This window comes from Zonotrichia leucophrys, chromosome 1 (assembly GCF_028769735.1).
Source record: "Zonotrichia leucophrys gambelii isolate GWCS_2022_RI chromosome 1, RI_Zleu_2.0, whole genome shotgun sequence".
In the NCBI taxonomy this organism is placed as follows: Eukaryota; Metazoa; Chordata; class Aves; order Passeriformes; family Passerellidae; genus Zonotrichia; species Zonotrichia leucophrys.
In genome coordinates, this window is record NC_088169.1 from 15,910,290 (window position 1) to 15,937,801 (window position 27,512).

General features: G+C 41.6%; 1 protein-coding gene across 1 annotated transcript; it reads left to right on the top strand.

Moving 5' to 3' along the window:
- On the top strand, nt 1-8,833 carry EIF1AX (eukaryotic translation initiation factor 1A X-linked). Its single transcript, XM_064707415.1, has 7 exons — nt 1-161; nt 1,026-1,109; nt 2,696-2,799; nt 4,149-4,199; nt 5,583-5,664; nt 5,772-5,863; nt 7,490-8,833. Exons 1-7 carry the CDS (start codon nt 146-148, stop codon nt 7,493-7,495), a joined length of 435 nt encoding a protein of 144 aa, XP_064563485.1. The 5' UTR covers nt 1-145; the 3' UTR covers nt 7,496-8,833.
- The last annotated feature ends 18,679 nt before the right edge of the window (nt 8,834-27,512 follow it).

A 27,512-nucleotide genomic window follows, 5' to 3' on the forward strand; every position in this document is an offset into this window, starting at 1 on the left:
CCGGAGCGCAGCGCACGAGCCCGCGCAGCCCCGGCCCCGCCGCTGGTCCCGCCCGGAGCCGCCGCCGAGCCCGAACCGCCGCCTCCGCCCGGAGCCCCTCCCGCCGCCCCTCCCGCAGCCCCTCCGCGGCGGAGCGTTCGGCGCCATGCCCAAGAATAAAGGTGAGTCGCCCTTTCCTTCCGCCGGGCCCGCGGCGGCGCGGCCGGGGCCGGGCGCGGTCTGGCAGGGCAGGCCCGGGCGCCCCTCACGTGGGCGCCGCCGGAGCCCGCGGGCGGAGGGGCCCTCCCGGCAGCCCGGCGGGTCCCGGGCCGGTCCCGCCTGCCGGGCGCGCTCCGGAGGCCGCTGAGGCCCGGCAGGGAGCGGGAGGCCCTGCCCGCGGCTCGCTTGTCAGGAGCGGCCCTGCCGGGGAGGCGGCCGGGCCCCTCCGTGCCCTCGCTGGGCAGCGCTGCTGCCGCTTCCCTTCTTCCGTACTCCGGAAAGAAACGCAGAAACCGTGATGAAAGGGAGCAGCAGATTTTAACGGCGGGGCAAGTATGGGCTGCTCTTATGCTCTTCGTGAAGAGCATCTAATCCTGTTGCCACGTGTGTGCCTTTTAAAAAGGGCTGCTTCACTCGGAGGGTAAGCTTCCTCTTGAGTATTTCAGGGATTTCAGCAGCACAGTAACTGAAGTTTTCCATCTGCTCTTGAAGATTACGTGCATCACGCTATCCCACCGCTGTTTCTGAGGTATTTGGTACCAGGGATCACAGAAACTGAAAATGGCCATCTTGTGAAAATCATTTTGAAGGCTGCTGTCACTCCAGAGCAACCAGGACAGCTTAAACAGTGGAGGGTCTAATGTTTAATTACTTTGTTACTACCCAGATAAAAATTTAGACTTAAAAGTAAGCAAAAATTCTAGATCTGGGTGGGATACTTCAAATTGACATATTGACAAGCATAAAAATCTCCATAAGTCTGGCTTTTTTCACTCACTGTATCTAGAGACAGTAACACCTGCTTTTTCTTCTCCCACTTAATTTAGGCAAAGGAGGTAAAAACAGGCGACGAGGTAAGAATGAGAATGAATCAGAAAAAAGAGAACTGGTCTTCAAAGAAGATGGGCAAGGTGAGTTTTTAACTGTGGTGTGGCAATGTCATTGTTTTCAGTCACATACAGTGAGTGACAGAATAGAGAGAGGTATTCTTATTGGGGTTGTATTTGAATTCCAAATGACATATTGAATGTAAGAGAAAGACAGTAGGGGAAGGGGAATTTCCAGTATCTTCACTGGTTAAGAATGACGTTTTCCTCTTCTTCACCTTAGTGCATGCTCTGTGTAAAACAGCACTTAAGCATTTCCTAGAAACCTCTTGATAGCTTTGTGTGAGGGTCTGTGAGCAGCTGGCTTAGCAGAAGTGGTTCAGTTTTGCCAGTAATTGTCCCTGGGATGCACAGTCCCACTTTCTGTTCTGTATGGACTCTAACATCTCTTGGACCCTTCACAGAGCTCCCCAGGCTGATGGCAGAGCAGCTCATCTCGCTGTTCTGTCCCCTGATGGTCTGGTTCAGTTGGCTCCTGGGCTGAAATCTGGCAGTTTTTAAAGCAGGAGCAGCAAGTGGGATGCTGTGTGGTGAAGTGAGGCACAGGAGAGTTCATGGGGGATGACTGGGATTCCCATCTGCCCTGCCTTTGGTGACAGTGAGCTCACCTCCCTTTCAGCTCGCCCTGCCTTGTGTGTCACACTCTGGTGGCTGCTCACATAATGTGAGTGCTTTCCTAGTAACCACTTAATCAGTTGGTTTGTTAGAAGTATGGGAAGGGTACTGATTTAAATCACTGTAGAAGTGCCACTGAACAAATTTGTGGTGTTTTGTGTTGGTTGTAAGCAGAAAATGAGTTTATTTTTATGTACATCTGAAGCTTAAGATCCTTTACATCTCCCAAGCAAAATCTATTTAATGAAACATTGTTCTCAGTTATGAACAGTCTCCTGGTTCATTGGACTGTCCAATTTGTGTGAATTTCTTCAGTATGTGATTTTTTGCAGCTTGGTAAGGGGGATGAAATACAAGGTGAAGAGATGAGGGTGGGATTAGAGAGGTGCCTCACCGACCTCAGCTGAGGTCTGCTGTTTGCCTTGCAGACAGTGTCTGATGAGGTTCTGTCCTTTCAGGGACAGAGGGTGGTGTCCCAGAGCCTCTGCAAGAGGGATTCAGAGTCTCAGTGGGTGCTGTGCAGGGCAGGCAGCTTTCTCTGCCTCGGTGACAGCACTGAGGTGTTGTCCCTTAAGACAGGTGCTGTGATGTTGTCATGTACTTTCATACTCTGAGTGTGACTCAGTAGCTCTGAGATTTTCTGTAACAAGCGTTTGAGAGGGAATGAAAGGGTGGATGCAACCGAGAAGGAGCAGTAGTTGAAAATGTTAACATCAACAGTGATACAAAACTGTGATACATTCAGCAGCCTGTGTGGGTGCTTGAAGCTCCTGTCAGCAGTTCATGTTTGATAAAATATTACAGCAGATTTGGGTTACAGTGGAAAAGTTATTGGTTGTATGTTGAAGTTGGGTTTGCTCACAAGTTTTGCTCTGTGGCACTTTGGGACATCACTTGGTGGACTAACTGCTGGATTAATACCTGTACTTGCTGATCCTAAAGATCTTTTCCAGCCTAAATGATTCTGAGTTTCTGTATGTTACCTTCTCTTTCAGAATATGCCCAGGTGATCAAGATGTTAGGCAATGGACGACTGGAGGCATTATGTTTTGATGGTGTGAAGAGGTTATGTCACATTAGAGGGAAGCTAAGAAAAAAGGTAATTCTGAAGCATTGCAATAGGAAACAGTGATGTTATGCATCACGTAATTGTAAAAATTTACATATGTAGCTTGTTACAAAAACAAGTATTTCTACTGCACTTAATATTTTAAACTACTTTTTTGATAGTAAACTGGTCTGTCCTTCTGTTTCCATTGCTGGCACAAGAGTAGGCAGTCTTTGGCTCTTGGGTGAAGCTCACAGTTGAAGGGGTGCCTTTCCACATGCATTTTTCAGGGGGAGGTTTGTTCAGCTGCTTATGAAATACAAGCTTTTCATACTCTAGAAAATTATACATATATAAAATACTAAAAATCTCCCTAATTGCAGATGGGGAGCTTGGTGACTATTTAGAAAATACACCTCCAATGCTATTGTTTCATTGTCCGCTTCATCAATTCCCAAAATATTTCTGTTGGAAGCTAGTTTGCAAAGATTTGTACCTTCAGGGATATCAGGTGTAAGGGTTTGCATTCTTAACTTTGCCATGTTCAGATGGTGTCCCCTCTGGCCCTTGTTAGGTGTTCCATCTTCATGTCCTCTGCTGGTGTATGGTAAGGAGGAGGTCCCTCAGTCTGTTTCCAGTGAAAGCAGACATTCACTGTCTTCACTCTGGATTGTTCCAGTTTTTGGACAGCACTGAGTGTCCTGGGATCAGTGTAAGCAGTGCTATAGTTGCCTGCAAGAAACTGTTGAAGGTAGTGGAGAATGTGCAAAAATAAACACTAAGTGCTGCAGAATTCATTTCTTGCACAAAAAGCACCACTTATCTATTCCTTATCTTTAAAAGAAAGGAAATTCCAACTGAAATTAGTTCAGTCTCAAAAAAAATCAAGCAGATGTGGGATAGAACCCACACAGAACCACCCTGTGCATTTGGAAGCATATCCTCTTCTGCAGATTTCTGGTTAACATAGTTTCTAGAAACAATTCCATTCATTTTCTTGTGCTCTTCACTGTTCTTGTCCATCACCCCCTCCACTGAGTTTTTCTTTAATTTGTGTCCTCGAGGAGCTCAGTTCACAGAGTTCATGACTGGTGCCTTGATGCATTCTTTCTGTTTGCTCAGATGTTAAGGCTTAGGAAACACCCTGTTGGACAGAAGCTTTTCAGAGAACTTTGATTACCCTGTAAAAGCCCCATAGCATGTAAAAATGACTATGAGTATTTATGACCTTGGATTTGCTGTTAAAACATTAAATTGGATATTTCTAGCATTCTGGTTAGAAAATGAAGGTAGTGGCTGTAGTGAAAGGTTTATGTCTCTCCATAAATCTAAATGTGCAGTTTGGTTCTTGTGTTACACAACAGAAGTTGAATTTTTGTAACACTTGTTTTCTCCTTCAGGTCTGGATAAATACATCTGATATTATATTGATTGGCTTAAGAGACTACCAGGTAAAAATCCAGTATAATATGCCACTATAAGGAGTATCTTACAAGTATCTTTATTTACTGTTAAATTGCAGCAGGTGTTGTGAGGAAATTCCTGTCTAACTTTGCATTTGTATTTAGTTATGCTAAATCATGATTTTTAGTTTCCTTGTACGACAGGAAGATTGTAATGAGTAGACAAATTCTGGTTTGACTTGTTCTTCTAAATTGCACCCTGAGACTTTGTGAGTAAAGGTACTTATTGTCATCAAGCTTGACCTGTTTATTTCCAGATGTAGCTGTTTGGTGCTTGCATCCTATGGTGCAAAAGGAGATGGAGTCAAGTACCAAACATTTTATTGTGATAATTAGAATTGTTGGTAATCAGAATTTTGATGTTTAGGCTTTTCCCTAAAGAGGGAAATTAATCAGTAATTAATTTGTAATAAAATTTCCAGAAATGGAGTGGCGTAACTTTACATAATACAAACAGCAGTTGGGAAACAATTATCAGGTTTTCATTAGGTGAATGCCTTTCATGAATGTTTGTTGCCAGCAGTTGTTGAAGATAGGTTCTGCTTCTGAAATGTGCGTTAGGTTTATAAAACATTTAAGATACTGTCACTTACTGTATATAATTAAGTACTTAAAACTAGGAAATTTTTGGGTTTGACTTCGCCAAGGGAAATATAAGGTGAATATTAGGAAGAAGTTTTTTTACAGAAAGAGTGATAAAGTACTGGAATGGCCTGTCCAGGGAGGTGGCAGAGTCACCATCCCTGGATGTGGCACTTGGTGCCATGGTTTGGTTGAGGTGTTAGGGCTGGGCTGGACTCCATGAGTCTCTTTAAGGTCTCTTCCAACCCGGTCATTCTGTGATTGCTGATTGACCTCAACACCTCGCTATGTGTGGTGTCTGAAGAAAGGTTAATTTCAAAGGCATGAAACTGAGCTTGTCAAGTTATTGAATACTCAGCATTTCTCATTTGTCTCACACTCTCTTTTGTCTTGTTGCCCAGGGAAGTTGTGGATGTCCCATCCCTGGCACCGTTCAGTGCCAGATTGAGTGCCCTGGTCTAGGGGCAGGTGTCCCTGCCCATGGCAGGGGGTTGGAAGTAGATGATCTTTAAGGTCCCTTCCAATCCAAGCCATTCAGTGAATCTATAAATTACTTGTAATTGGAGATAATTAAGTTATCACTCACAAGAAACGAAAATACTCCAATGTGTTTACTTCACATTTAAGGGAACTGGAGGGGAAGGAAGAAAATTATGTTCTTCTGTAAATATTATAGGTGTTAATCCACTGTAAATAATGTAGTTGTTATAAATAATGCAGTCTGCTGAGGTTAATAGTTTTATTTTTCCTTCATAGATGACTAATCCATTCTAATAAATTCTTATTTAGGATAACAAAGCTGATGTTATTCTAAAATACAATGCAGATGAAGCCAGAAGCCTGAAAGCATATGGGGAGCTTCCAGAACATGGTAAGAATCTTTTCACTTCACATTGGCAGTGCATGTTGGATAAGAATACTCAGTCTGTCTTGGCACAGTGTGAGTGCACTCCTTAACTTCTCCAAATTCCTTCATAGCTAAAATCAATGAAACAGACACATTTGGTCCTGGAGATGATGATGAAATCCAGTTTGATGATATTGGAGATGATGATGAAGATATTGATGATGTAAGTAGTAAATGTGTATTTTTATCATATGCTTGAAGCTCTCATCTTTGGCAATAAGCTGTTGTTGTTAGTTCTACAGTAGGGAATACATGGATGTTCAGGATAGCTTTGCTCCTCAGGGACTTCCTCAGGAAGTGCTGTGGAGCATTCATGTGCCAGCTTTCTGTCCTCTCTCCTGTCCTGCACTCATTCCTGTGCTGGCCTCTAAACCCATGGAACATTTGGTGTCACACTGCTAAAACACACGTGGGGAGCAGTCTGAAGGTGCCTAAAAGAAAATCAGTCATTTGACACCCCCCAGTTCCTCTAGGTTTAACAGCCTTGCTGTCCCACCAGAACTGCAGCAATAATTAAGGAATTTGGTTTTTAAAAATAAAGGTTTTAAATCTCCATTTTTCTTTACATAAAAACTGCAAAAAGCTGTATCCTTGTAGTTTTTCCAAAGTTAACCATAATCGTGACTGTCACAGTCACTTGTGTTACTGCTTACCACTGCACTGTAGTAATTGGTCATGCACACTCTGAAATTATAGTAGTAAAATTGTTATAATTCAAATTTTATAGTAAATTGCAGAAGTGGTATCTGCTGTTCAATGTTTTCTAAGTTGATGCACTTTAATTTACAGCTGAGAGATGAATGTGTGCAGGGTCAGCTGGCTGAGAGGATAAGTAGTAACTTACTGAGCCAGTGAGTTAACTTAATTGGATAGACTGCCCTAAGAATACTATTATGCTTTAATTCTTCATCTTTTTAGTCCTCTCTCTGAGTTGATAATATGACTAATTCATTTTAAATGCTTCTATTATTCTGACTTTTTTGAGGTTATCAATATATGATTAATTAGATCAAGTATTTTAAAAATATCAAAATGCTGAAGAATTTTTCTTCAGACTTTTGAAAATTTCACATTGGGCTTGTCAGTGATTGAGCTTACTGAAGATTTAGCTTATTGAAGCTAGAAAAACTAGTACTGCATGCTTTTAATAATGAGGCTATTGTAAGACATCAAAGAGATAAGTAGCTGTAGGAAAAATTTACAAACTAATGGATCTGTGTGTGGGGTTAAGTGAGAAGCTATGATTGTTTTTAAGCTTTTGTCAGCTCTTCAATAAAATATTAATATCATGCTTTAAGAAGGTAAAAGATGTAAAGAAAACATGTGAGTAACCTCTGTGAGGATCACCATCATAAATCTGGAATGAAGTGCAGTTTCCAAGGTCATTGTTAGAGGAGGAACTTGGTGGGTCCTTTCCTTTGTGTTTTGTATCAGAAGGATGATTAGAAAGTCACTACTTAGGGAAGTGACTCTCAAATTTGGATTTATTTTCATTTGTGAGAATCATGGGCTAATTGATGGCTGTTCTAGTGATGTATAATTGAATTTCAGGTGCTGTGGTTATGCAGAATTGCTCACCTGCATGACCATAGCATTGTCACAGGGCTGGTGGGGACAAAAGCAGGGAGCAATTGTTCATGTGTGAAGAAAAGAGGGGATGAGCTGAGGCAAAACAGGACTGTGCTAAATTCTGGAAGTCTCCTGTTGAACTGTAAAAATAGCTTTAAAGATGTTATTGATGAAATATACACTTGGATGAAATACATGGTGTGGTGTTTTTGCTTTTCAGATCTAATTTGGAACAGAGGTTTACATTCCAGCTTTTTTCCTCCAAGGATTGTTCTACATTGATACTTCGATTATTTCTTGGGTGATGTCCCTTACTTTTAAGAAGACTGAAAATTCTCAGTAAAGAGTGTAGTTTGTTACATCAAAAGGATTTATTTTCAATGTTTGTTTTAAAGTATTTATATTTCTTTAGAAATGGATAACGCTGGATTATCACAAAGGTTCAATGACATGCCACAAATATTTTGTCTCTTCACCAATTAGAGCTTTTATCTCTGGATGTAAGTGAGATACAGTGACATGGGCTGTAAAAGACTGCATTTTTCCCTCTTCTGCTTTCATCACTACAATTCCAGTTAAACATGTATTTTGAAATAAAAATTGTTTACCCTGTAATTATCATGGATTTTGATTAAAGGCAAATAACCCAGTTCAGATTAGTATCAAATCATACTATGCAGTGTCTGTCCTTATACCCTTGCCTTGATGTTAACTTTAAAAAAGATTTTGATAATATAAGAGGAAGGCAGAAATCTGCATTTAAACTCACAATGCATGATGAATCTGCTTTTCGTGTCTAGTAGCATGCTGCTATTTTTATACTGATTTTGATAATTAAAAACACTCATTATTTCAAAGATGTCAATTTTCCATGGTGGAGGGAGGGATGGGAGAGGAGTAAAGATGAACAGTGAGCAGCATCTCAAATTTGCAATTTTTTGGAAGCTGCAGTGGCTGAGCTGCAGCTGCAGACGATGAACATTGGGTGGCACCCGACTGAACAGGGAGACACAAATGCAAAGCCTTCACAGTGGGGTTTGTACTGAAAAATGCATAAAATAGGTTTTCCCCAAAGTAAATGCTTAACATTCTTGATATGTTAAACATGTAGAATATTTTTACATTATACAAAAGGTTATGTTAAGAGTAGAGTTTTATTTTAATCTGAAATTCCATACATTGTAAGGTGCAACATAAAAGCTTATGTGAACTTTGAGTAACAATATAAATAAGAAAATAAGTTTGTGTCAAAAGTAGAAAGAATCTTCTCATCCAGAATAAATCAATGAAACAGACTACTGGAAAGATTCTTGTCCGCCTTCAGACTGGAGGAGTCAGTTGAGAAACTGAATAAAGACTAACATCATCATGCAAATATTATTTTGTGGTAGCCTTAGTGTCTTTGTCTTTAATGTATTTAACAACTCTGAAACAGGTTAATGAAAAAATTCCTTTTGTGCCATAAAGATCTGATTCTTGACACTTGTATTCCTTATACAGTCTTTTTGGTATGATGTAAAGTGACTACCCCAATAGATAAAAACAAAATGGCTTTAAATACAGAGTGGCCTCTTTGCTTTATATGTATTTTAAGGAGATTTTAACATCCAGAGCTTTTGTAAAAATGTCTTCTCTTTTTCTTTCATTATGGTGTCTATTTTCCTTACATGGATCAGGTACCCTGCTCTAGGAAGAACATTTCCTTAGTATTAAGTAATTATTTCGTGGATTTGAACTATTTGTTGTAAAAACTTGGTAAGTATTGAGGGAAAGATACTACCAGTACAGCATTCTTACTTAACTGATCTTAAATGTATGAATTTACTGTCTTTGTATGTCTGTAAGGTTCAATTGTGAAGGAACATAGATGGTGTAATGTTTCAGAATAAGGCTTATAAATCACTCCTAAGTTCATTGGTTTCCTCATTGTATTCAGCAGGCTAAGCAGCTCTGAAAATGGTTAAAAGCTCTCAGAGTTCTTGAGGTGTGTGCTTTCAGTTGTACTAGCAGGAAGGTTAGTGATTAAACTGCAGAAAACATGTACTGAAGATTCAGGTACTGTGGGAGCTGTACTTTGCAACCTGATATTCTGGATGTGAAATGTAAATGCATGGTCAGTGCTGAGGGGAAGCAGGAACTGCTGCTTTGGGAAGCCTGCAGTTCCCAGTGTAACACAGACTGCAGCTGTGGGTCAGAGATGGAGCTGTTCTGTCACAATCGGTTCTGGTTTGTCCTGAGGTTCCTTCCAGTCTTCATGGCTCCCACATTCATGTCTGGCTTTACCTAAACCGCAGATTTTAAGGAAATTTCTTATTTAACTATTAATTTCTTCTTAGTGCACCAGCTAAACACCCTTAGGTTTCTACTCATAAACTGGGCTGTATTGCCTGTGTGAGTACCCTTGGTCACCTTGTTTCTGTCCTCTGCTCAAGCTCCCTTCACAGTCTAATCTAGGCAGCTTGATATCATCCCTATTGCCTTTTTTCCCTTTGGGGCTGGAAAAACAGCTTGCACAAGAAGCTGGCTTTCCCATGTCTCTGCTCAGAGCACAGTGGTAGAACAGCAGCTGTCAGCTAGAGCATTGCAAGGTTGCTGACTCCAAAGCTGTGAAAGGCCTTCCATCTGTAAAATATTTCCTAGATAAATTTTTAGTTATTCTTGTGTGAGAATTGCAGCTGGCTTTTTCCCTAGAGTGCAGAATTGAAAGCAGGGACACAAAAATTATTCTCCCACAGCTAAAATACAAACTTTGTGTTCTCTGTTTCCCACTTCAAGGTTTTCTCTGTGATTAACATTTTGAAAAATTACTTTTGTCCATTGTTCCAAATCTTATCTCTTCACCTTAAAATAGGGGCAACTGTACATTTGCTAGGAGAGCCCTAATGCTGTTCCACCCTACTCCTCAGATACAATCCAGACACAGCAGCTGAAAAAAGTATGAGAAAAATCTCTTGTTCCCTTCTCAAGAGGAGGAGCTGCTAACCATGGCTGCTGAGCTCTGTGCCATTTATTTGTTACTGCTGATAGGTGGTGCCATGGCTGTGCCCTGCATATGCCAGCATGCAGGTCTGAGGTGCTGTGTGCTGGTGCCATGCAGGTATGTGATACAGGCCATAAATCTCGTATGTGTGGTACCATATTGTACACACACACTCCTAAATCAGTGTACACGCAGAACCTGCAGAGGCTGGGCTGGCACAGGGGTTGTTTGTCTGATGTCCATGGGTGTCAGTGAGCTGATGACCAAGGCTGGCAGGTTGCAGCCACACTGCACAGGTTCTTTATTATGAACTGGTAGGACTGGTGGCATCTGAGTGTGAAATAATGCTGGGACTGCTGCTCCCTGAGACCCTCTGGCCATAAGGTAAGTCCTGCTCTCAGGGGAATTGGGGTGTCAACTGCTCCTGTGGTTGAGCAAGCTCCAGTCTAATCCATAATTATTTGCTGTTACTGGATATGAGTATCAGGGGACTTGAGTTTCCCTGTGGTTCCCTGGAAATCTCAAACCCAGCTTTTCATCTGTGGACACTGCTATCCTACAGGCAGATTGACTGCTTCATAGAAGACGATTTAAAATTAAGTGTAGCTTTTTGGAAGATGTGTGGGAAGAGGGAAACATTATCTGAAATAATGTTGTAGTGTGAGTGCAGCTTTATTTGTCCCTTTAACCTTGAGGCCCATGGCTGGCTTTTCTACAGGCAGCTGTTGGCAATGCTTTCTCATTTTGTTGCAAAAACGAGTCTTCAGAATTTACTTCTTGGGCTGTGGTTGCCCTTCCTTTTGGAGAAGGAGAGAGAAGTAAGGGAGGAGACCTTGGCTTTGTTACATTTTTAATCACAGCAAGCAAGAGTCAGAGTTGCCATTGATTAATTCAGGTTATAGCTTGTGCTATCTTGCCTGTCAGATTGAATACCAGAGCTCAATATTGTGATTATAAAACGCAATCACAACCAAATAAAGAGGCCAAGTGAAAACCGTGAGTACCTTTATTTTGTAATTGCAGCTAGTTTAGTGGGACAAAAATTACTTTCAAAAAATGCACAGATGAGACTGTTCTTCTTTTTTTTTCTGTGTTTGTAGAGAGGACACTTGCACAGCAGTTTTATTTATATCCTGGCTGCCAGCTCAAGGAAGGAAAGCTTCAGCAGAAGCTGACAGAGACTTGGGGCCTCTTACTGCATCACTTACTTAGCAATGAAATCTCTTTTGAAGCCCTCTCACTGTATTTCATAGGCATTCATTTTTCCCTCTTGCAAAAGTGGGTGGCTTCTTGTTGTGTGTCTAGGCTGTGGTGGTGTAGGAGTGTGTTCTGTGGTCACCAGCACCTGTATTTCTTAATCAGCCCTACTCTTCATTATGGTTAAATTAATGAATTTTATTCCCAGTTGAGCAAGATGATCAGCTAAATGCCTTTGTGTGCTTGGCCTCTGGAGGGAGCAGACAAACAAAAAACCAAGCAGAGCTTGGCATACAGGAGCAAGCAGGGTGCCTCAGCATCTCAGCAGGAAGCTTCTATTCCTGGCATTCAGAGACTCTGAGGTGCCCATGTCTGCAGTAAGTATTGCCAGCAATGAAAATATTTTTTAGGGTTTTCAAAGTAGGTCACCTTCTTCCTAAAGAAGCAGCTGATTGAAGCACGTTAGTATGGGCTTAGGTGCACCTGGCACTGGCAGCAGCACACAGTGCACTCTGCTGTTGGCAGCTGGAGTAAATACAGCCAAGAGCAGCAGAAACACTGAAGGATCCCCGTGGGAAACCCAGGACTGTGTAGGTTACATGTGTTCCACTATCAGTGGTGCTGGCTGTCAGGGGATTCAGCCTTGTGACAGGTCCTCAAGACAGTGACAGGACACTGTGGGGACTGTTTAGCCTCAGTGCTTGGAGAGGAAAGCCAAGTGCTGCACAGGGCTTGAGGAAACAGCTTCTGACTTATAAGACTTTGAAACTAAGTGTAGTAGACAGTGGTGGAGGCTGGAGAAAGGATCATTAATGAGGTTTCTGAGGAAACCTCAACAAAAGACAGTTTTAGTCTTTTGCTGCCTGACCCAGTAGAAAGATCCACCCTGCTCATGAAGATGTATAGAGAAACTACAGTGATTAAAGCTGTAGTCTTGAAGACTTGTCAAGAAGCCCAAGACCCTGGAAAGGTGTGGAAGACCTTGCTGCCTTTTCACCCACTGGACAGTGACTATCCCAACTTGCCTTGCCAGGTTGCTCTGGAATACATTGGGATGTTAATAATGAGCTGTTGCAGCAGTGGCTGACCAGAGGAGTCTTGCAACAGCTCTGACACAGAGACCTTTTTGTCTTGAACAAGTGACAATATGCAGCTAGATCATAAGCTCTGCTGCAAATGGCAGAAGTAGCCAGTGCTAAGTAACTGTGTGATGGAAAATACAGAGATGGAACTTCAGATCTGATTCTGGCAGCCCTGTTAGTTGAAAGCATCTTTAAAAATGTCCTGAGAGTCATTGGTGTGCTGTCCAGTGTTACTGTATTCCTCTTGAGGGACTGGGTCCCAAGGATGGGCACCTGTATCTCACTGTGGCTGTCAGCTACATCCCCTTAATAGCAGCTTATCCAAGTTCCAGCCTGGTAATGTGTCTGGATTGCTGCTGGTAACCAAAGTATGGGTGAGTGAGTAGAAACCTCTTCCCAAAACAAGGCACCAATTTCACAAAGGTGTTGGAAATGTGCAACAGCCTAGGGACTGTCTCATTAGAAGTGTGGGTGTGCCACCTGTGAGTGAAACAAACACTGTAACTGGTGTATCTCTGTCCTGGCGTGGAATAGTAAAACAGTTGCTGAAAAGTGGGAAAAGCTTGTGCTTTTTTGTATTAAATTGTGCTTTAATCCTCAACAACTCCCATTTCTGCCCCTCCTCTCCCCCAGTTTGAATTGATGCTATCATATTGCCAGGTGCATGCTTTGTCCACAAATGTAGAAAAAGTGATCTCAGGCTTCATGAAAGGTTTTAAACAGATGTAAGCTACTGTTTAGGACCACAAAAGTCTAGGTTAACTGTAATATTTAGTATAGGATAATACAGAAAATAATGTATGGTTACAAAGAAAGAGAACACGATATAGCCCATAGCTGATTGTGTGTGTTTACAGGCAGTTTAGGTTAACATATCAATAGTTACATAAGCAAGTGTTGTAAAATCAAAAACCACTGTGTGTTTTTTGAAAAAATCAAAAATCAATGTCTGTCTGGTCTAGGACATGGGGAGGTATTTAGAGGAAACAGCTTAAGTGCCAAGTAGCCAATAACTTTATATTGAGAAGACAGCATGAGTGTTTCTGATTACTCACACAGATTGACATCTAAATCAATTACAGAAATAACAGGGGAAAGGAAGGAGTGTATGACACCTAATAGTTTCCTTCTTTATTACCCAAGCCTTCCTTATTAATGGTTTTCAAAATACTATTTACTCTTGAACAGGTTTTGGGGATTTGTTTTGATAAGTGCATGCCTAAAGAAGGTAAGCTGTAAAGCACTGAACATTCCCCAAACAAGAATTCTGAGAAATTTAAACTTTTAAGATAATTTGGGAGTAATCACTGATCCTTAGAACAAGCTGAAGAACACAGTGTGTGAGGAGAAAATGAGATCCAGTGGAGATCTATCAATCAAATTCAGATTTAGGTCTCCTGTCTGTTTACATATATGTTAATATTTTTCACTGTAACAATAATGAATGCACCTAGTTTGCACAGCTGAAGTACTACATCCATGTGATCTCTTCAGCACATGTTATTATATTGTACTATTTATTATTCAATAGGAAGAAATCAGAAGCTGCAGAAACCTTTTTCTCTCTTGGGCTAAGCTGAATTAGCAGTAGCCTGGGAATCTTTGCAACAAATTTCCCCACTGTAATTCTTCTGCAAAAGTAGTCCTTTAATGATACTGAAGTTAGTTTTATGTTTATAAGAATAGAGTTGGTACTGACCACTTTAGGAAATTGGTATTTGTGTTACTCTATTTCTCTGTGGTTGTGTTGGCAGAATAATGTTGCATTGGTATAAATGACAGACAAAAAAATGAAACTAACATTAATCAAAACAGGAGAATTTCTGAAACTGTAAAAATTTTAACAGTGATCACTGGCAAGACAATATTTTTGGATAAATGATCTTTAGGTCCTTCCCTGGTCAATACTCATTTTGAACCTCTGCCACAGTGTGTACAATGCAACAGTTTGTGCAGCACAGCCTGAACCATCTCAGGGCCATTTAGTTGTTTAGTTACTTAAGAAAACTTTTTTTTTTCTTTTTTTTGCTTCACTGTTCCACTTGCATTAATGCCAGCCAAGCTGAGGGAAAAATGCACTGGGAGGTGAGAAGAACAGTGGAGGTACAGATAACTGTGTTCAATGCTCACAGCTAACTGTGAGCTGTTACAGCCTCTGGGGGCTTTGAGGAAATCCTGGCCTCCAGCAGCTGCTTGACTCACAGAATTGCTCAGGTTGGAAGGGACCCCTGGGGGCTGCAGTCCAATGTTCTGTGCAAAGCAGGTCGAGTTAGAGCAGGTTGCTCATGGCTTTGTCCTGTTGCCTTTTTAGTATTTTCAAGGTTGGAGGTTCCACAGCCTCTCTGGGAAATCTGTTCCAGAGTTTGAAAACAAATAACTTCCTTGCATCTCATTGGAACGTCTTGTGCCCTGGGTTGTGTCCATGGCCTCTTGTCCGCCCATGACATGCAGCCAAGAAGAGTCTGGCTCACTCTTCCCCTCCACCTCAATTATGTAGCTGCAGAAAAGAGTAAGATTTTCCCTCATCATTCTTTTCTCTGGGCTGAGCAAGCCCAGGTATATGAATGTCTCCCCAGTATCATGTGCTCCAGTTCCTTCAGGAATCTGCTGCTCATTTTTCTCATGTTGGGGAGCCCCAGAATGGACACAGTGCTTCGGATGCAGTGCCAGCATAACAGTGTTCTTCACTGCAGTCTGAACCAGGCATCTGGTGCATGATTTTTTGTACACTGCTGGGCTGTTGAAGCATTTGATCTGAATCACAAGATTAGAACTTGACTCCGAGGATCGGAGAACTCCTGACTCACCTCTCTGTTAGAGAAGGTAACTGAGCGATTGACTGAGCAGAAATGGAAAAATACAAATGGGAAGTATTGCATAAAAAATGTAGAGGTTCTCTTTTTTCATTTTCTTTTTAAACCAGCTTTTACCTTCAGCACAATTAGAAGTGCCTGTAATTACTGAAAACTGCACCACACACTGTGGTACTGGTTACTGTCATAACCATAGATGATAGATAGGTAGATAGATAGATAGATAGATAGATAGATAGATAGATAGATAGATTGATTGATTTGAAAGTCTTTGGAAGTCTTAGAGCTAAGCTTCAAAGGTACAATTTATATCTACTGAATCCCAGCTCAGAAGAGTAAATTCTGGCACAGGGGTGGGACATTTCTCTTGCCAGGAGGACTTTCAAAGGTGTACTTGCTTGAGCTGAGGTTCTGGGGCTATTTTTAAGTTCATGTTTAAGCAAAGTATTTTTCTTAAGCCTATAATCAGTCTGAGTGTTCATTCTGTAGGATCACTTGTTCATCCTTTTATTTAATTAGCTTGCAGCCTTTCTTCTAAGGAGGTGCTTTCTGAGGAAATAAGTGCAACCACTGGAATAATTTAATTGTTGTTATTCTGAGACTCTGCCCCAGCCCTGTTTTAAACTCCCTTTCTGTGTCTATCTGGATTTGATGGGAGGACTTTGGTGGATGGGAAATGTGTTGGAACGTCACATCTCCAGGGCAGTGTTCAGGGGCTCAGTGCCAGATGGAGAACCATGTCAAGGGCTGTCCCTCAGGGTCACTGCTGTTTAATGTCTGCATCGATGACATGGTGAGTTTGTGGGTTTGCAGGTGACACCAAGCTGAGTGGTGGGGTTGCCACACCTGAAGGATGGGATGGCATCCAGAGGGACCTGGACAAGCTCAAGCAGTGGCCTGTGGGAATCTCATGAGGTTTTAGAAGATCAAATGCAAAGGGTTGCACCTGGCCTGAGGCAACCCCCGGTATCAACAGAGGCTGGAGGATGAACAGGTTGAGAGTAGTCCTGCTGAGAAGGACTTGGGGATACTTGAGGGTGGAAAGCTGGATGCAAATGGGCAATGTGCAACTTGCAGCTCAGAAAAACAACCATGTCCTGGGCTGAATCCAAAAGCAGCATGGGCAGAACTGAGAGGGAGAGAATTTTGCCTCTCTGCTCTTGTGAGATCCCACTTGGATCCAGCTCTGGGATCCCCAGCACGGGAAAGACATGGACCTGTTGGTCCATGGGAGGGCACAATCCCAGGGCTGAAGTACCTCTCCTTATGAATAAAGGTGGAGAGAGTTGGGGCTGTTCAGTGTGGAGGAGAGAATACTCTGGGGACAGTTTCTGGCAGCCTTCTAGTGTTAGAAGGGGCTTAAAAGAAAGGTAGGGGTGAACTTTTAGCAGGGCCTGTTGCAATAGGACAAGGCATAACTGTTCTAAACTGAAAGAATTTAGTTTTAAACCAGTTATAAAGCAGAAGTTTTGTGTTGGCAGTGGGTGGTGAATCTGGAACAGTTTGCCCAGAGAGGTGTTGGATGCTTCATCCCTAGAAACATTCCAGGTTGGACAGGGCTCTGAGCAATCTGGTCTAGCTGAGGAATTCTCTGCTTATTGTAGGGGGAGGGCGGGTGTTGGAATAGATTATCTTAAAGTTCCCTTCTAATTCAAACTACTCTATTATCTAATCCAAAGCCCTATTTTTTTGGCACTGCCTTGGTGTTAGCAACCCCTAAAGTCTTTTAGGGAGTTCTCTCTCTGCAATATTTAAGACAAAAGAGTCTTCAGTTCAATCTTCTAAGTGTCAGAAGTTGAAGAGCCCTTCATGGCCAAGTACCCACAGCAGTCACCAGTGGTTCAAACAGCGGCAGCTTTTACTGAACTACTGGATCAGGTACTGCATGTGACAAGGGCAGGTAAAAGGAGATTTCTACTACTTGGACTTCAACAAAAGAAAAAAGGAGGTCAGGTATAGTGTTTCAGTCCATCCTCAGGTACTTCTTTTCCCCAGGTGCAGGACTTGGCATTTCCCTTTCTTAAACTTCACAAGGATTCTGTTGACTCATTTCTCCAGTCAGAGTCCCTTTGAATGGAAGCACACTCATCAGATGTATCACCTGCTCCTCCCAGCTTTGTGTCATCTGCAGAGGGTGCAGTCTGTCTCATCATCCAGGCCACTAATGAAGATGTTATGCAGCATTAACTCCAGGGTTACAGCACAAGTGACTGACCTCAATCATGCCTCTAATCACAACCCTTTGAGTCCAGCAGTTCAGTCAGTTTCCAGTCCACCCCACTGTCCATTGATGTTTTACATATTTTATCAGTTTCTCTACAAGGATGTTATGAGAGACAGCATTGAAAGCCAGCATAGATAACACCCCCTGCTCTCCCTTCCTCCACCAGGTCACTTTTATGATCTCATCATAGGGAGGCATGATCTCCACTTCGTAAATCAATCCTCAAGCTCCCCTACAGCTTGCTCTCCTTCATGTGTTTGGAAATCATTCACAGCATCACTTCCCCAGGCTCTGAGGTGACGCTGGCTGCCCTGTAGGTTCTTGGATCCTCCTTTTTGCCCTTCTTGAAGAAAGCAGTGACATTTGTCTTTTCCCAGTCCCTAGGAACCTCCTATGATCACTGGCACTTTTCAGAGATTAGTGAGGGTGACCTGACAGTGACATCAGCCAGCTCTATGCTGTTATAACTTACATAATTCAAATCTAGAAGAAGCAACATATTCGATGGATTGCAGGATTTGCAGGGAGGAAAAAACCTCATCCTTAGTTATATGTGACAGTAAACTTTAACCTTTGCAATTAAGGTAAGTCAATGCTTGATTAATATCATATGTTTACTCAAGTTTTGACATGCATGACAAATATCTAAATGCAGCTCTGTGAAACTTCTGTAAAGTTACATTATTTTATCTTCCATGTGGGTTAGGTGTATTCCATCAGATACATTCTAGTTTTAATTTCTCCAAGTATGGCTGCTCTGCTCCTCCTGTTTAGATACATCACGTCCTACCATTTCTCCACTGAAACTTTGAATACTGGACCCAAATCAAACCCACAATACAAGAAAGGATTGAGATGTATGGCATCTATACTACCCTCTGAGAATAGGGAGTAAAAGATTCACAGTTCTAAACAGAAAACAAGCAAGTTACTGCTCCCCAAAAAACAAGTAAAAGCAAGTTCTCTTGGTGGTAAGATCAGTCAGGGAATCTACTGGGTAGAGTGCTATGGAATCAATATAATTCATTACAGAATATGTCTATTTATACCAAATAATTTTCTACAGAACAAAGAAGTTGGATACTGATTTGATAACAGAAGGCCAGAGAGAGGCTAACTGCTATTGTTTCAGACATGTTGGAAGGTGCAGCTGAGTTTATATTAATGTTTTAATGTGGTAGAGGCATAAGTCATCTCAGTTGGAAAGGCAAAAGGATGCCAGGGCAAGGGGATGTGGAGCAGAAGTGTGACATGAAAGCCATTCCTTAGCGGAAGTCTCTTGCTGCATTTCCAACTCCACTAAGTAGGTTGGTGAGAGGTGTTGTCCCAGTTAGGCAACTCACCAAGGTGTTCCCATATATTGAGCCTTGCCTCTCCAAACAGGCTGGGTGACAATCTTTTACTACCACTCCTGAAACCAAACAAGTTAATAAATACATTATTTTAATAATAGGCTTCATTAATAAGATGTGAAGACCTGAGACCTGCTGCAAGATCATTGAAATGTTGGTTGAAAGGCACCTCTGAAGGCTGCTTTTCAGTTGGACCAGGTCAGCACTAGACTATGTCAATCTTGGCTTTACCTGAGTCATGAAAAGCCTCAGTGACAGAGATTCCTCCACTCCTTTGGACAAGCTGTTCTACTGCCCAGCTACTCATTGATTTTATTTTCTCATGCTCGGTCTGAACCTCCCAAGTTTTAAACTGAGCCAATTGCTCTGTTAGACCCACTGGCAATGATAAGAAGTTTGTCTCTGACACTTTTCTAATGATCCTTCAGACACTTGCAGGCTGATGTTATGTTACTTCAGAGCTTCCTTTCTACCAGCTGAGTCCAATGCCTTCAGCCTCTCCTCAATAACTTTCTTACCAGCCCTCCACTGAACACTCTCTAATCTTGCCCTGTCTGTCCTGATCAGAGGTATCCAAAACTATTTCAGGCATGGCTTTACCAATACCCAGCAGAGACAATCAGCAAATTCCCCTGATGTGCTGGCCGTGCCTCTAATGCACCCCATGAGAAGCTCCTTCCAGAAGATCCATGGGTTCCTGTGCTGTACCCCACAGGATGTGCCCTTGCCAGCCACTTCCCACTCTGCACCCATACATGGGGCAATTCCATGCCAGGGCAGAACTTCATCCTTCTTAAAAGAATCATGATGTCTCTGGCTGATCCTTGAGCTTTTCAGGGTCCTTCTGGGTTGAACCAGCAGCTGCTCCCCAAGTGTTACCTGCTCAGAAGCTCTTGGATATGGGCGCCAGTATTGATCCCAGGCTGCTTTACTGATTACCAATCAGATATTGAGTTAGTGATTGCTACCCTTGCAGCTTCCAGTTCATCCAAACAGGTGGTTTGTCCAGTCCACACTTCTGCTGGTTCCAGAGGGGAAGGGTGGGGAAGGTGTTGTCAAAGCCATTTTCAAACCAAGGCATGTTGCAGCCACCACTCTGCTCTTGCCCACGGGGCCAGACATTTCATCACTGCAGGCACTGCAGCAAGCATGGTTTGCCTTCCTGGGCTGACTCTGCTGATTATGTGCTCCCTGATCTTTCCATTGACTGAGATGTGGCTGAGGGCAACCCTCAACCCCTTCCAACCCAGACCATCCTGTGATTCTGTGACTCCTGTCTTCCTTCTTGCCTTTTTTTAAGGGTGAGGACTGATGGTGGCTTCACAGTCAGGCCCACCCGGTCTCCCAGTAATCTTGGGGTGATTCCCATCCAGCTCAATGGATCTGAAGACACAGAGCTTCTCTAACCTCTTGCTCTTGCATTGCTGGCTGCCCAATTCCCTCCCAGTTATGTCTGTACAGGCAGGAATTGAGGAGCTTTGGCTTTGGCTCTGAAGAAAAAGGCAAAGAAAGGCCCTGAGTTCATCAGCTTTTTGGTTAATACCTGTTGTCACAAGGGGCCTCTGTCAGTAGAAGTCCATTTTCCCTGAACTTGCTTTTCCAATTAGCAATCTCCATAATCTGCTTTGTTCCAACCAGCGCCCCTTGGCAGTCAGCTCCAGCTGGGCTTTGGCATTCCTGGTTTCCTGGTTTTGACACCAAGTGCCTCCCACTATGGGTGGTTTTGTGTCTGTCAAGTGGGAATGGTTTACTTAGGACATTAAAATACGTTTTTTTAGTTTGGCTAATCTAAATCACATATAAGAGATGATCATTCTGACTCTTGCACACTTTTGTTCCAGTAGGTCAAGACTTATGAATAAACATAGGAAAATTGCTCCAACTGCAGAAGCAATTGGCAGCTAGCAGGAAGACATAGAAAAATGTCTGAAATTATAACCCAGTTAAATGTGATTAATACAATATCAATAAAATTGAATGGAATTATTTTGGTTTTTAAAGATTTAGAGGGAAAGTGCAACTTGATAGTGAAAGGCTTAAGGTTGGTCTGCCATTGGGAAACATTCTTGGAAGAGGATCATACATGCATGCACACACAGAGTAGTTTGAGGTCTGAACTGGGATCAAGGCTAATTTGATTGATAAAAGCTTAAATTTTAAAGTAGGGAACAAAGCTGGGAAAGGTTCATGTAATCTGCATGATGATAATGTAGTGAGAAAGGAATATCAAAAGGTCAGAGGAATGAAAGTGCCAATACTGATTTATGGAGTGGGAAACTGCTGGCTAAAATTTGGCCTCTCGTGGTGGCCAGCATGAAGACATTGGATTGGTAAAACAAGACAGAGGATCCAAAACTACTGTGTCAGAATGCAAAACTAACTAACACAGATACCTGTGGAGGATTAGCAATTGTGGCTGGAATAATAGAATGGAATTACATGCATAATTTAGGAAATACAGAGGAGAAAAAAATATGGCAAAACAGCCATTATACATTAATGACTTCAGAGAAAAGAAAGGGATGGTGTGAATAGCAGGAATCATGTTAAAGTAAAGATTGTAAAGAAAAAGTTAGAAAACCCACAGTCCTGTACTGGAGTATCCAAGAGAGTCTGGGAGTTGGAATTAGACAGGGCTGTAGATGTCTGTCATGTCAATTGGAAAAGAAAATAAGTACCTTTAGCTCCTCTATAAATATGGAGATATAACATTGTCAGACCTATTCCTAAATGTGCTAACAGACCTCTACACTGCAGTGAGAAGATATGCAAGAGTGCTATGAAAACTTCGCCATAGTTTTCTTATATGTAGAAGAAATGTGTAGAATTATTAAATACTTTTAACTTCAAGAAAGTAATTTCCATTACTTTGATTTGAAATAAAAAGAAATTCTGAAATGTCAGAATTCTCATAGAATAGAAACACTGGTTTTAGCCATCATAATTTTCCCTAATTAATTGTGATAGTTAAAACAGGTTGTATCCTCAAATTGAGCTTGAAGACAGAGTAAATAACTTCTCTCAAAAATATCACAAATTATTTTAAAAACAAGAACGTTATAATATGCAGTAAATATATATAAAAGAGGGAATTTAGAAAATACATGCTAGGTGTAATTCTGATTTTCAGTGGGGGGAGAGGGAAAGCTAAAAAGCTAGAATTCAGAAAATAAACAAAATGGCTACAAAAACAGCATTATGCATTTCGAATCATCCTCAACACTATTTCCACAGAATCTCTCATGCCTATTTTTATTCAATTTTTAGCATTTTAAATTTTTTTTTTTAAATTTAAAATAGTCTCTCTTATGTTGGCTACAGAGGTTTATAGACATGTACCAAAAGCATACACTGTGTTTGCTGAGTTGTAATTCCTATAAAATTCAAATCTAGAGGAAGCAGCATGTTCCATGATTGGATTGGCAGGGAGGCAGAAAATGGAGTGACCTTTAACCTGTGAAATTAAACTAATGTTTGGTTTATATCTGATGTTTAGTTAAGTTTGAAACACATGACAACTATCTAAATGCAGCTCCATGAGATTCCTTGAAGCTGTCATTTTATCTTTTTAGCATATCTAGTTAGGATTTTTTATGGAATGTTTACACATTATAAAATGCAGTAACCGATTTTTCTCTTCAGAGACAGACTGAGTAATTTGTTGTAGCTGTGTTGAAGGCAGTGTAACTCAGTCTGAAAATCCATTTCATTCCTGATGAACAAGTTTTATCAATAGACCCTCCACTTTTGTGTCAAAATGCCTGGTGTAATATTTTATACTAATTGATTTCAAATTCTGCTCAACCATTTTTCAAATATTGCTTGCTTAAAAATTATTGATTTCATTTTAATAACCAGGAGGCCTTCATACTGTAACCATCTGCAGGCACAGTCTGATTTACCATGCTTTGAAGCAGCCACAGAATCACTGGGACCAGCATTGCTGCCTCTGTGTCTGAGTGTGCCAAGTCACATGGCACAACCCTTGTCTGTGGAATTTAAGGAAGAATGAAAAATTGATTATAAGAGTAAATAAAATCCTCATTTTTTTACAAAGTTCTTTCTCTCTCTTTCAATAAAAGCAAACGGAATTTGACTTCTACTTCCCTATGCTGGGCAGATATTACGTATTTCCTTAAATTATATCTGCATCCGTCATCGATTCCTAAAAGGTAAAAATTCATGAATGTTTATGATTTAATAAATCACTGAAAATTAGTTATGAAAGCAGACCTATAGCACACAGACTTCTCTCCTAGAATTACCATGTCTCTCCCAGAGAGGCTGAGGCACTGGACCTGGCAGGCATTTAGGGAGTGGTGAGCACAGAGCAAATGTCTCACTGTGACTGTGAGGCACTCTGGCTGTGCACTTGCAGTGCTGCCCATAAAGTTCTGTGCTCTCAAGACCACATGACTGCTTGGACGACCTGGTCTATATGTTGCAGAGGTTTTGCATCCCCAGGGTATTGGAATATGAATCCCAATATTACCAGTTAGATTGTGCCTGGGCCAGTCTGACCCTCGCTGCCAGGCCGAAGGCGGCATCTGTGGTGCTTCACCCCAGAGACACCTTTAGCTTGCTGGTGGCTGCAGCTGGGCACTAAACAAGTCCAGGCTTGTTAGGAACTCCGTTTACCTCAGGAGGAAAGCTTCAGGCAATGGTGAAGAGAAAAAGGAGAGGATTCTGCTGGAGGGTTTAATATCCAGAGGTTTATTCCATGGTTACAGAGGTCTGCATCTTGGGAAGAGCTCCAACAGAATAGCGGCCGCATGGCCTGATTCACCTTTTAAGCTCCCGGGGCAGGGGGAGGGGGGGGTACAGGTGAGCCACCAACCAGGTGGGAGGGGCAGGGTCTCAGGGGAGAATGACAGCTAGACAGGCCAATGACCCCCAGGCCTGAGGGGCATCCTTTGAACTTGACCAACCACACGACGCCTTGTTGGAATGGTAAGCCTGATTGACAGGACTCACTCAGCAAGGGGGCGAGGGCGGGAGGGGAAGAGGGTATTGGCACACCTGGGGAAGGGACCTGAAAGTTTAAAACACACCGCAACACCAGGATAGTCACGATTTCCCTTCTCTTCAAAGAGACTGAATTTATCATACTTGGGATGATAGTTTAACCAAAAAAATAAAAAACTAATTCTCTAATGACTGACTGACATCTGATGCAGTATAATTATTATTCAATGATAGCTAAACTTAATTAGTTTAAGGCTATTTTAGGCATTCAATCAGGGTAGAAACATTTTAGGGTTTGATATTCCATAAACTTGAGAGCAGTGCATTATCAGTCTGAGGTAGGAACATTCCTGTCCAAGCGTCTCTCCTATATAAGATAATCCTCTCCTGCATGTTCAGTTGAGGTATTGCTGAGGGAAGAATATTCCACTTCCTGGCAAAGTATCCTGGTGCAGTTGAACAAAAGTACTACAAATAACTGCAAATCCTTCAGGCAAATATCACTCACTTCACAGGTGGTGAAGAGAAACAGAAAAATATTTCTATGGCTGCAGGGCAGACATTCTTCCTTTCCAAAGCAAGACCTATCTTCTCCTGCTTCCCCCAGCAAAGGTAAGACTGTCACATCCTCTTAAAGCATGAAAAGCTGACAGAGCTTTTGCCTTTTCTTTGCCTAATACTGCAGTAAATAACCTTTAGTTGCATCCCAGATTCAAAAGCAATCCAAAACTCATTACAATCTTACTTGTTCTTATTGCCCAATGATACCTGCCCACAAATCTGCAAAGCAATTAGTAACACAGCTCCTAAGATTCATGGCTCACAAGGTTTTGAATCTGGAGGGGAATAGCAGGCATTTGGTGGCAGATATTTAAGGATTTATTTACAGGAGAACTGGAGAAATAATAAATACCACCCTTTCAATGAAATATTGATGCCAAAATAATCAGTTTAAATCAGTTTAAATCAATGTGAAATAGGTTTGTACTGCATTCCACTACTGTTGATCCCATAACCACACTCAGCAAAGCAGGGTGTGTATACAGGGCTATGTTTGTACATGACTTGAAATGCCTCTGCTGTCAGCAAATAACAAAAGACAAGGTGATGAGAGAGTTCCTCTCCTGCTCTATTTTCACTTATTTTTGTGAAGATCAACCCTGTTACTGCCAACCTTTTCCAAATCAAATAGCTATGACTGAACTTCAAAGGATAAAAGTGAAAAGTGTGAGGCAAGTGAAAATATGCCCCTGGTTCAAGGCATTTGGAGAGTACAAAAAAGCACATATGGCATAGGATATTGGGGTATGTGATTTATCAATTTAACATTTAACAATGTTAAAAAAAATCTACTTAAAAACGAAGGAGAAAGAACACACTTTTCACATGTCAAATAACAAATAAAAAAGCAATCCATTATGATTCATCTTAAAAATTATTTTAACACTAGGCTGATATTACTCACTGAATGACAGTTCTTGATATATGTATACACAAAAATAAAGCAGACAGATGTAGTTCAAGCTTTTCCAGACTGAGTTGCACATTGCTCCTGCTCTTCAATCAGGAGAAGATGCCTGTGAGTACCTGTGACTTCTTAAACAGTGAGAGATAAACAGAAATTGAAGCCATTTCACCTGGGCAAATTCAACTATTTTTTATTAAAATATTTTTGACTAAAAGGTAGAAGTCCTTCAGAAATACAACTGTGAGTTCTGATTTCAAAACTGTAGTTTTGAAAGAGAGCACCACTTTGCTGTTGGTTTCTACCTTCAAGACTGCTACCACCAACACATTCCTTAGAAAGATTTCAAGTTACTGGAAAAAAAGATTTTCTCTGTTATCACAATGGTCCTCAATAGTTTATTGACTCAGTGTCCATGATTTTTTTATGTAAGATTGATCTCTCATGAGGAAGATTTCTTATCAGTCAATTACTCCATGAGTGTTTCTGCCCTTTCATAGAACCATAGAATAGTTTGAGTTGGAAGAGACCTTTTAGAGCTCATCTAGTCCAACCCTCCTGTGGTAAGCAGGGGCACATTCCACTAGACTGGGCTGCTCAAATCTCCATCCAACTTGTCCTTGAGTATTTCCAGGGACAGAGCATCCACAACTCCTCTGGGCAGTGTCTATGTACCTCACCACCCTCACCAGAAAGAATTTCTTCCTAATATCTGATCTAAACTTGCCCTCTTTCAGTTTAAAGCCATTGCCCCTTGTCTTACCCCTATGTGACCTTGACCTTGTAATCTATTTTAGGGGAATGCTTAAGATGCTGGGTTAATATTTCAACAATCAGGAACAACTATATTTACTGATACCCACCACCTTCAGTTTCTGATGCATGTGCTGAAATACTGTCTAACTTCTGACTCATGTTCTGTTTATCTCAGAGAACACCTGATGAAGAGGAGCACTTCTCTTCAGATGGCTTTGCACTGCTTGTAAAAATACTTCGGTCTGAGCACTGAATTTCATCCAGAGGTTGTGAGGCACTGGACTTCCAAGTTTCAGCAAAGGAAGGATGATTTTGAAATTAAAGCAGACAAATACTGCCTGGGAGAAATGGATTTACCATCTCTGACAAGCAGTGTTTGCATGACACTGGGCTAGTTGCTCCAAGTGAAATACCCCAGGGAGCCATTCTACTTGCCTTACTTTTTTTTGGGCACTCAAATTCTTGGCTATTGATTAAAAAACTGTGGACCAACATAGATTTGTAACACTGTAAATTTGGCTAGTTTGCTCAGGACTGACTGTTCTGTTTTCCTTCAGAAGCATTCCTAGGGTGGGATGGCTTTGGTTGCATAGATACCACTGTCTCAAAAACACTGAGAAAAGAAGCCAAGATTCTAAAATTTAGTTTACACTTTTGACAGTTTTTATCTGAATGTCTGTTAAGGTGGCAAAATTATCACTCTCTCCAGCTTTTTTTCTGTCTGCATCCTGAGCTGACTGTAAGAATTTACTTCTCTGCAGATTTACCTCTGATATTTTCACAGGCTTAGGTTGACCACCACCAATCTGCTCTTTGTGCTCTTTCTGCACCTTTTTAAATAAAGCATCTCCTCAAAATGTGTGGGAAGAGACGGAAAATGTTTTCCACAAAAGAAATCCAAAATGGTGTTGATTTCAACAGTGCACCACACACCTTAAAAGAAAGAACAATGCTTCAAAATTGTTCAACAATCTAGAACAAGTGTTACCAGAGCTTCATTCATAGCAGGACAAACTGGGCTTCAGATGAAGAAAGCAGAATAACCAAAGTATCTGCAATAAACACGTTCCAAAATGGAGTGCTCGATGTGTGCCTTGCACAGATGAAGTTCTGTGCTGGGAAAATTCCTGCACTGCTTTATAATTTCTGCCAGAGAGCTGCTGATCAGAGACTGATAATGCCCAGCAAGCACACAGCTTCTCCCTGCTGTCTCATTGCCCTTGCAGGCAGTGCTGTGATAATTCACACTCCTGGCCCAGGACATGAGGAGAAATTTTCCAGTACCTCAGCAACTAAAGACTATAGGACTGTGTAAGAGTTGTGTAACCCTTCCCTATCACTCAGAAGTGGACCCTCCCATTGCTCCTGGTGATGTGCAACCTCTAGGATCCTTTCCTTCTGCTGAGAGG